This window comes from Solanum tuberosum, unplaced genomic scaffold, assembly GCF_000226075.1.
Source record: "Solanum tuberosum cultivar DM 1-3 516 R44 unplaced genomic scaffold, SolTub_3.0 scf00306, whole genome shotgun sequence".
NCBI lineage: Eukaryota > Viridiplantae > Streptophyta > Magnoliopsida > Solanales > Solanaceae > Solanum > Solanum tuberosum.
Genome location: NW_006239228.1, coordinates 479,518 through 491,150, shown reverse-complemented (window position 1 = coordinate 491,150; position 11,633 = coordinate 479,518). Strand labels below are relative to the sequence as shown.

At 31.5% G+C, this 11,633-nt stretch overlaps 1 protein-coding gene across 1 annotated transcript; it reads left to right on the top strand.

Moving 5' to 3' along the window:
- Window positions 1-5,558: 5,558 nt before the first annotated feature.
- On the top strand, window positions 5,559-6,586 carry LOC102595484 (dehydration-responsive element-binding protein 3-like). The gene has a single exon (XM_006359700.2). It carries the CDS (start codon window positions 5,609-5,611, stop codon window positions 6,230-6,232), a length of 624 nt encoding a protein of 207 aa, XP_006359762.1. The 5' UTR covers window positions 5,559-5,608; the 3' UTR covers window positions 6,233-6,586.
- The last annotated feature ends 5,047 nt before the right edge of the window (window positions 6,587-11,633 follow it).

The window sequence follows — 11,633 nt, the reverse complement described above, 5'->3', positions numbered from 1 at the left end:
AGGGGTGATTCTAACACTCTCTATGCTCCTACAAGAGTTTGAGAAGACTTGCTATGTTATGTGACAGATCGGCGGTGATCGGGGATATATCCAAGATTAGTTAGTCAAACAGAGGGATATTTATGTCAAGTTCTAATTATTTTCAATACTTCTCTTTTTAATATAACGAACAAATAAAGTTGACTATGGGTTATAAATAGATTTTTGAAACAATCCTCTCATTGAAGTACATATTTATTGAATGGGAGTTTAATGCGTGAATTTGACTTGACCGAGAGAGTACACCACTCTAATTAACTGCACCACATATATTCTTACCAACAATTTCCCCTAGAACATCATCCTTAGTAATGCACTAATTAATGCTAATGAAAATCACTCTTTCTTGTAAAATTGGTTTACATTGTGATAAATAATGGATTTTACGGTAATAATAAAATTGTTGCTATTTGTTGTAGTATTACCATTTTTCATATATACGAGAGAAGTATTGAAAACACTTCTAAACTCGGCGTGAATTATTAGTTTCATTCTCGAAGTATTGTCAGCCTTAAAAACACCCCTTAACTTGATTAACTGAAATAAAATACACTCCAGATCTTGCAACATGAGTGAAATACACCCCTAAATTATCACCAAGTTAGGGGTGTTTTGAACACATCTCTCAACTTTTTATTAAGATCCCTATGTTCCTAAAAGTGTTTGAGACCACTTGTTATGTCATGTGATAAATCGGGGGTGTATCTAAATTTAGTTAATCTATTAGAGAGGTGTTTTTAAGGTTGCTAATAGTCCGGAGATGAAACTAATAATTTGTGCCAAGTTTAGGAGAGTTTTCAATACTTCTCTATTTACAACAATACAATTCACATTAATTTATCTTCCAAATACGAAGATTTTGTTTGTTATAGAAGGCAAAATTTAATCTACCGCTAAGCTAACTTTTCTATTCGGTAGTTTTATTGCGTAGATGATAGTTATGATTTATTTTAATTCGAAGATCTTACACAGCAAAACACTCTTTTATCATGTTGATTTTCTCTGACGGACCCCCTCCTCTCCCGTTCCATCGTACTAGAGCAATTCGAGAAAAACGATTAAGCTTATATTTTATCATTTCTATCCATCGCAACCTAAAGTTGGATATAACAAAGACATACACAATAATAATTATAATAAGGCACACAAAATAAGAGAAGATAGTACTTGGATAAAATATTTAACGACAATGATTACAATATTATCACCTACTCTCAAAAACCCTAGCTACTCACCAAATATATTCTTACCCACGTTTCTCACTATTTGTCCCTTCTTTCCTCATCCCAACTAAATTAGTAGGAAACTCTCCTTTTATGGGAGAATAATTACTAGCCCTCAAAAAATAAAATATTACTCCAACAAATAAGAAATTTAACTACAAATAAGGGTGACAAAAGCAATTCTAACACGTTCAATTTTTCTATGGTTGGATCAAGACCCATTGGTTGAGTTGACTCAATAAATTGAATAAAAAATAATTCATTAATCAACCGAGTCAAAATAGGATAAAAATAATATAACCCGCCGAGTCAAAATGTAACCCAACCCAAACAAGCAAAGAATGTTAAAAAGAAAAAAAATGTTTGTTAGAAATCCAATAGAGTTATATTGATATTACTAAAATACTAAATTGGTGGATAACTATAGGGTAAAGATGCTAATTAGTAATTTACTATTTATAAAAGGAAAACTACACTATATTATAATCACTCACTAAAATAATAGTTAATAAATACATATTCTTTGTATATTATTGTTTAATATACAAATGTAATTATATTAACTGACCGACCAGATATATAACTTACCCTTTTTTCTAAGATAGTTTCATATTCAACTTTATTACCTTAGATTTTGAAGCACTTGCCTGTAAATATTTGAAGAAATTAGTGGCAATATGAACATGTTATTTTCTTGGGTAGCATGATTATAATAGGTGGAAGACATTACTATATGTGACCAATAATAGTTGTTTTTTGTATTTTCAATATAGTGATGTAAGTCTTTATGTTTGTAATCACATATATAAAGTTAAAAACAGTACTTTTAAATTTTAAAATTCGAACACTTCCACAAAATGTGAATTATGAAAATAAAAACAGCTGAATAACTTAATGAGTAAATATTCTACTTTTTGTATGGCAAATAATAACCCATTTATTACGTTGATTGTAATTATTGTGATAGATTTAAAAAGAGGAGAAAGGTTGTGTTATGTTTGTGGGTTATTAGGTTATGATCCGTTATTTGACCATATGGACCCGACCCATTTTCACTCAAAAAAGAAACTTGTGTTAATCATCTTGATTAGTTAATTTCAGCCAATTTCGTGGATCAAATTACTTGTTTGAGTAGAACTTCCAGAGTTTTTACAAATACCTTTTTTTTTAAAAAAAAAAACAATTCAAATTGGATTGTTGTATTTTTTTTTTAATCCGGTGTCCAGTTCCCACATTGGAGTTCGACTAAATCTGAATTCGCGCCGGAAAGCCCCACATTGGATAAAGCGCTCCCTAACAAAAGCGACTCCGTACCAAGGGCTCGAACCCGATACCTCTTGATTAAGGATGAAGGAGTACTTACCACTCCACCACAATGGATTGTTGTATTTTGCTACTTTGTGATGTCGAGGTGTTATTTGTTGCCCTTGAACCGAGGATCTTTCAGAACCACTCTCTATTTTTACGAAGCAGTGGTAAAATCTGCGTATATTCTATCCTTTCCAGATTTCAGTTATGAGAATATTTCACTGGTATGTTGTTGTTGTGATGTGGATGCTTTGCTTCTAGATTGAGATCTTTGGTAAAACTTCCAAACTTTCTTTGAGCCATGTTGAAGAAGAATCCATAGAACACTTGTTCATCCAATGTCAATTCTCCATCAACATATGGAATAGACTGCTCACATGGATCCAAAGACAAGCTTTTCATTGTCTTTAAGCAAAGGTGTACAACTGTGGATAGTTTGCCAAAGGAGGTAGCCTACATATTAGAATTGTGGATAGTTTGAAAAAAAGTAGTTTTTCTTTTAAAGGTGATAAATGATATTCGAAAACGTGTTGTGTTTGATTATGAATACAAACTGGCATTGTTTATGACTTTTTGTGAGTAATTTGGAGTGATGACACCTTTTTAATGTTTTTCAAACTCTTAAAAATTCTGAAATTGGAAATTTTATAATCAAACATATTTTTTGAAGTTCAACTCTAGGGGAAAACAAAAAAATTTCATGGTCAAACACCTCCTCGGAGAGTTCATCGGGCATTGAAATATTCATTCATAATCTATTTTTTTGAGCTTATTAGGGGATATGTTAGAGCTCTAATTTTAACAAGATTTGTTACAGACCAAAGCAAGCTTTATTTGCTTCCTGATTTGTAATGTTTTCACTGGTAAATAATACAATTATAACACCCCTTACTTGAGACAAATTATTAGTTTCGTTTCCGAACTATTGACAACCTTAAGAACATTCTTCTACTTGACTAGCTAAACTTATATACACCTCGATCTTCAACATGACATAGCAAGTGGTGTTAAACTCTCGTAGGAGCATGACCGAGAGAAGAGTTGAAAACACCTTAATCTTGATGAGAATAATTTAGAGGTGTATTTCAGTCATATTATATTGCAAGATTAGAAGTGTATTTAAATTCAGTTAATCAAGTAAAAGAATATCTTCAAAGCTGTCAATAATTTGACGATGAAACTAATAATTCGCCGCCAAATTTCTCTGCAGTAAAAAAAAAGAAAGTGATGTTTCAAATCCAGTAAAGCTACTTTCAGTAATTTGTGATTTTGAGAATCGACAGTTTTTTTCCCTCTACAATGAGGACAAATTTGTCTTTTAAAAATAGTTTATAATATAAAAAGAATTGATCAACTTGTAAACTTTTTCCATTTTACAATGTCGACAAAGAACTGTTGTGCATTAAAAATAAAACAATCCAATCCATTACTATTTTCTATTTAATTCTGCACAGAACGGAATACTTGTTTTGTAGCACAAAAAAAAAGTACACAAAAAAACAGCGGTTATTTGTAGTGTAACTAAAACATAATAAAGCATACTATCGAGAAAAAAGTACAAACACTACACTCTGCAACCATTAAATTTCTGTTTTTAGTGAAGGCATTACCACTCTCTCTCTCCCTAATTACTTGTCCAATTTTGAATTGTCATACCTATTAAGAAAATAATTAATGACATGGTGAGTTTACCATTTTACCCCTATTAATTATGGAGTGGATGAAAAGTTCTACATTTTAAAAAATAATTAGTCATTTAATTGAGGATATAATAGGTAAAAAAAAAAGTTGTTCTTTCTTGATTTGTCAAAATGGACAAGTAATTACGGACATCTATAAAAGAAAAAGTGAACAAGTAATTAGGGACAGAGGGAATAGCAATTATTGGCAAAGAAAACGAAAGAACAATTCTATTAATTTATTTTATTACTAAAACTTACTATTATCTTGGTCTTGTGCTTTTTCTTACATAATATTTAGTAGATTTATTTGCCATCACTAGGAAACATAAAGAACTTTTAGTACCTTTTATTTTTATTAATTACTATCTTTCAATACTAGAAACAAAAAAAAATCACTCAGATTCAGTGAAAATTTATATTATAGAACATGATTTTTTTTCTCATTTTCTATCGAATTAGGTCACTGAAAAAATACACGGAGAAAAAAAGATTCTCACTGAAATAGTAAGGAACTTTTTATTTTTTTCTTTCCTCACCAATTTAATCAAAATATATGTGGAAATAGTCATTAAACATTTTTTAATGAAAAATTCAGTAGGAAAATAGTAAATTTTTGGTAGTGTTTATTTCAATATATGTTATGCATTTTTTTTTTAAAAAAGAAAGAATAATATCTTTCTATATTTAAAAGTAATTTAATTTTAGACTAATTAACTTTTCATTTTACTTTAATGAAATTGATTTACAACCACATAAATATCTACAGTTTGTTTCGGACCAAAAGTTACATAAGTTTTTTTCGTATTCAGATAAAAAGCACCACAAAAATGAGTATATATTTTTTTTTAAAATGTATGATATTAACATGAAATGAATTTATGAAAAATAACATGACCAATGAGAATTTATATTGATAGTTGGTGTAAGGACTCTGAATGAATAAAATAAGTGTGTGTGCATTAATCAGACATGACTGTTGTAGAATGGACAAATATGGTGGATGATAAGGGGATAAATGAACAGTGAAACATAGGTGAAATGAAAAGTCTAGAAAAAAGCTATATTCCTACTTTCACAAACTACAAGTTACGATTATCATTATTTAATTCAATTCGATTCAATTTAAATAAAATGGTTGGTTGTTTCCTACTGCGCAAGGGGACCCTGTCGTACCATAGGGTATGACCCCTTTCTTCTATGGGTCCCCCATCCCTCCTCTTCTTAGCCCCCTACCCCCTTTTCTTCCTTCCCTTATAAGTGTTGTGTGGGTGACTATTATATTTTGGGACATATTGAAAGAAGTTAATATTCTATTCCAAAGTAAAATTCTTCTTCCTTCTTTATGTTTGCGTAAAGATGAATTCAGTAGCAGCTCAAGATAATAATGAAATTATTAGTAACAACAAGTCGATAAAGAGGAATCGCGATAGCAGCAAGCATCCAGTTTTTAGAGGAGTTCGAATGAGGAATTGGGGAAAATGGGTGTCAGAAATTCGCGAGCCACGTAAGAAATCACGTATTTGGCTTGGGACTTTTCCAAATCCAGAAATGGCAGCTAGAGCTCATGACGTGGCAGCGTTAAGCATAAAAGGTAATTCAGCTATACTCAACTTTCCTGAACTAGCTGGTTTGCTTCCTAGACCGGCTACACTTAGCCCGCGTGACATTCAAGCAGCCGCAGCAAAAGCCGCAGCTATGGACAAGTTTGATAATAATAATGGTATTACTTCGCCGAATAATTCAATTTCATCAAATATGTCCACATCTTCATCTTTATCATCGCTGGTATCTGCAATAGATTTGGCGACATCAGAAGAATTGACGCAAATAATTGAGTTGCCCAGACTAGGAACATCTTTTTTCGGGGATGAATTGAAGAATGATTTTGTTTTTGCGGATATGGAAACAGGTTGGTTATATCCTGACGATGGGGGAATGATTTCTAGCTGTTTTGAGCCTTCTTTGTTATGGAATTACTAATTATAACTATTTAATTAAGTGTCTGGTGGAATCGGAACTTGTGGAAACCTCCCTGCCTGCTCGAAGAAGAAGTAAAAATCTTCTTCAGGAATTTGTGTGGACTATGGATTTTTCTTCTCTCTTTTTTTTGGTGGTTGTATAAAAGAAAGTTTTAGCCTTTTCTTCAATTTTTCTGTAGAGGGGCTAAAAAGACTTTTCATTCCCTTTTTGTGTAACTTTCTGTATTTCTACTTTTTTTTTAAATAAATAAATCTAACTGTACAGTGTTAGGAAGGGAAGAATTAAAAGTGTCATAAATACATGCCTTGTCAATGTTGGTCTACTCACCTATCTGATCTTCCTCTTCTATTTCTACTCTTTTAAATGAGTGATGTTAACTGCTGAGCTAATGCTATAAAACAAGAACAAATTACAAGCTCAAAGATTTGTTCTTCACTAGGTTTACATTTGAAATTTAAGTTATATCCACTTATTTTGTTTCTTTTAGGTTACTATTTAGATAGTTAAAAGATACTTTGTTTATTTTAATTTGGAAAGACTCTTTTCCCCTTTTAACAACATTCTAATTCCAGTTTTGTATTTGAAATGTTCACGACTACAAGATTAAAGGGTATTTTTTTGTTCATTTAACATATCAAATTTCAAAAGTTTTTATTTTATTAAACTCTGTGTCAAGTCAAAATAGTCCAAACAAATTGAAATTTTTTATCATAATTTTTCAAATATTTTAATTTTATGAAATTGTAAATTATTGTGACTTAATGGTAATTTTATGTCGTTTCAAAGTATATAAATTTTAATCGTTAAAAAATTTAAGATTTTTGTTTGAATTCATATTGAACATTAGTTCGTTTGAACCTTATACTCTGAATCAATGAAGCCAAACAAATTAATTCATCTATCTCAATTTTTGTGTCACAATTTGAATTTTGAGAGTCAAACAATTTAACTTTAACCGTGAATTTGGGCTACGAATCTTCATGTTTTTTTGAAATAAAATTTATATATTTGGAAACTATGTAAAAAGTACTGTATGACATAATAATTGACATTAATTCAAAATATTTAAAAGATATATAAAAAAACTATGATCAGGGATAAACTTGTTTGAATCTTATTTTCGAAAAGTGTCACATAAATTAAAATGGAGGGAATAAAAAAAAGGGAGGGTGAAATTCTTTTTTCTTTGAGAAAAAGTTATTTGTGAATTTTAACATAAGATATAGTACTAATATATAGCAGGCTAGTTACCATAGGTACTAGATTATCAACTAGTGTTTTTTTAATAAGAAATGTACTTTTAATAATTATCTAATTAGTGACATAATTATTGAAATAATTTATGAACTAGTATATATAACACCTAACCTCTACACAATTACTCTGTTCGAATATATAAGACACACATACATTTTATTTCTTCATTTTACCTCTCAGTTGCGTGCGCCATAAATGCGATTGAACTATTCCATCGTTACATTCAAATATCCTCTCAATGCGAAGACGTTTAATTAGACACCAAATTTTAACATGAAATGATTTAAAAAAAGGAATTTTAATATAAATTTTATAGTGTTGAGAACTAATTACATCCTATTTCTATTTTTTTTTAAATTACAAAAATCCCTTAAATTTTGGTGGAATCCGGATACATCCCAAAACGTTCCGATACATCGCGTTTTGATTTCGGATACATCATTCAACGTTTCGATGCATCGTATCTCGATTTCGGATACATCACTCAACGTCCCGATAAATCACGCAAAGTGAGGTATCCAATCGATACATTGCGGAAAGTGATATATCCGAAAATAGGAGAGAGTAGGAATTTTTGTAATTTTTTCAAATAATATAGAATTTTCGAGAATATGGTAAAATAAGTTATCTATTTAGATAATTTTTCCTTAAAAGAATATATAGTCTAAAATAAATCATAATTGTTCTGTCACTATGAATCATCTTATAAAAAGTAAAATGGAAAGTTAAATTATTACTAAATATTTAAATTTATGATTTAAAAACGTCACATAAATGAAGTCACAACAAGTAATAATTCCAATAGTTTTGGTTTGCAATTTCATTCCCCCACCCCTACCCCCACAACCCCAAATAGATAATTAGAGGGAAAAAGTAAAGGTAGGTACTAGCCATCAACGTTTCTGAATAGAGAAATACATAGGAAAATTTTATATGAGTTGTGAATAAATAGAAATTAATGAGCTTCAAAACCCTATTTATAAAGTAATGATCAATGTGGTGTTGGTATAAAGTATATTATAACCATGTGATACTGACAATTCTTTTTTCATATTTTTCTAAAAATTATATATTATTAGAGTTAATTGAATTATTTCCTAATATAGTAACAGTATCTTTCTTGGATTCATGATCATTTTTTCCAATTTATGTCAAGTGGGAATTAAATAAATAATAAAATATAGTAAAAGGAACAGCAAACAAAAGGGGAAGGGAAAAAATGAGTAGTTGCTTTGACATAAGAGTTACCGGCTTTAATACAGTCAGTTCTTATTTGGACGTTTTCTCTTTTTAAGTAATTCCAAGTATATCAACTGTATTCTTTGTCTCAAGCCTCAGAAGGGAATCAGACATCATCATAATGCTATTGCAGAAAATCCCCCCAAAAAGTAAAATAAAATCCATTGGAGTAGTTTCATGTTCCATTTTAAAGGAAAAATGGTCAAATATGTCTTTAAACTATTTGAAAATGTCTAGATATATCTCCGTTTGAAGTTTAGCTCATTCATGCCCTTGCCGTCCAACTTTTCGCATAGATGTGTCCTTGTAGACGTTAGTTGTTTTGCTGGAAATAATCAACTTATTTTCCTTTTCTTTAAATGACAAATGGAATTTATATGAAAAAACAAATAAATTAATACACCTCTTTAAATGACCTAACCAACCCGTAAATCAACCCCTTCAACTCGTTCGTATATCACATCCGACCCAAAAACCATCCCTTTTAACCCATTATCAAAGCCCTAATTTGAAGTTTGCCACAAATTAGGGCTTTGATAATGGTTAAAAGGGGTGGTTTTTGGGTCGGATATGATATACGAACGGGTTAAGGGGGTTGATTTACGGGTCGAATAGGTTATTTGAAAGATGTGTATTAATTTATTTATTTATTTATTCATATAAATGCTATGTTGTAATTAAAAAGGAATGTGGCAATTCCATTTGTCATATAAAGAAAGGGAAAATGAGTTGGTTATTTTCAGCAAACCAACTAATGTCTACAAAGGCATATCTATATGAAAAGTTTAACGACGAGGGCACGAGTGAGCTAAACTTCAAACGGGGAGTGAGCCAATCTTGTTGACTGATTTATGAAATGCTTGAAAGCATAAATGTGGACTTGAATAGTAGGAATTGTTGTCTCTTCCGTGTGGTGTGATATTGCTTGTGTGCCCTGATTGTGAACACCGTGATGAGACATGTGATGATTTATGATGTCGTGGTCTTTACCGACGAGTGTTATGATGTCGAGGTTTTTGCCGGCGAGTGTTGTGATGCCGAGTCATTTTCGGCAAGTGTTTATAAAGCCAATGGGAAATAATTTCCGCTAGTGATTTGATCTAAAGCCAATGAAAATGGTTCCGGCTAGTGATATTGTGCTGATGGGAAATGATTCCGACAAGAGATTGATTAGTATGACTTGATGCATTTGATGCTTATGCGTGACTTGCTTGTTACTTGAGATTGATGTACTTGTTGTGTGTGACTGAACTACTTGACTTGAGATTGACTTACTTGGTTCGTTTGATTGTTGATTGTGACTATTGAACTGTGGATATTGATCCTTGTGAACCATGTATTAAAGAATTGCTAGATTGGGCCAATTTCTGTGCAGGTTGTAGTTTGAGGAGGTTCGGTTGGAGCGTAAGGGGTATTCAATTTCTAACTAGATGCCTTATTTATTAGGTTACTTGTTGGGTACTGTATTGTTAGTACTCCCTCCTTACTTCTACAATTGTGTAAGTACCGAACCCTGTATAGCCTGATCGCTCTTTTTTTTCTTTTTCTGAGGCCCGTGAAGGACTTGAGAGGTAGATGTTTGTCATTCCGGCAGGCCCTCTTTCCCTTTTCTTTAAGCTTTGTTCTACTTGAGAAACAAAGACTCAGACTTATACTTATTTCTTAATTTCGTACTTTATATATTTAGTGGCTTGTACATATGACAATCAAATTTTGGGGATTTTAATAGAATGAATAAGTTTTCTGCTTTATTTTGTTCTTGTTTTATTATTTTTCACATTTCTTTCGTTTTTGTTGGGTTGAGGCTGATTTGTCTTGGTGGAAATAGACGAGTTTCATTACGTTCATTTTTGGGTCGTGACATACACCTCCCTAAAGAAGTATAAGTTGTTGTTATTCAAATAAAGAACCTAACATATGTTAGGTTCGATCCCATGAGGAATGAGGTCTAGACTTAGGCTAGTTTGTTGTTAATTGTATTTTTAGTCTTGTTATTTTCATAAAAATGGGTTTTGTAAAAACAAAGTTTAATTGAATGATTTTAGTAACAAGTAAACAGGATTGAATATTTTGTAGAATCAATAGAAGATAAAACTAGGGTATACGTGTTTCCCACAAGTCTTTAATGTAGTAAACCTTATAGTAGTAACCTTGTCGAGTGTTTAACATGCAAAGTTGGTAAGCTAGGTATCTCCTAAGTGGTTGGTCGCCCAAGTAGGGAATTTCACTCGCAACTTGATCGATCTACGGGTGTGTATTTTACTAACCCTTACCCTTGACCCCAGATTAACTCTCACAGAGGTGGTTCAAGCTAGCTATTAAATATCGGTTGTAGTTGTCAAATCTTCGTTGTTTAATCTCTTTTCCCATTCGTTACTTCCTTGGTCGGGAAAGTAAGAATACGGAGGGTTCTAACGTTGGTCACCATTAAAAGGTGTTGTTCATCTTGTATTCCTAAGATACTTAGAACAAAACTTTGAAGAACTTGGTAAGACACAATAAAGTTTAAGAACGTTTTCACAACTAGAAAATTAAAACTAGTAGAGAAACTAGAATTAGAAACAGATTATAAAAAATATACGAAATATTTTTTCTTAAAGAGGAATTGTTGTCAATCTGTGTTTAAAGAATCTTACTGATTCCAATAAACTTTGCAGAAACACGAAGTTACCAAAGTTTAATGAACCAGTGAAGAACAGAAGAACATAAATTAATTCACAAATCTAAAATCTGTAACACATACCAGAATTTGGAAAAACAGAAAGAAGATCAAGCCCACTGAATGCACAGTGTCCCCTTAAGGAAATTATTCCCCTCTAGTATCCGAGGTTTGATTTGGAATATGTCCTCCCAGGATAGAATGATCTCAATCACCAGTGTATTGATACCCAAAACGCTGGTGTCA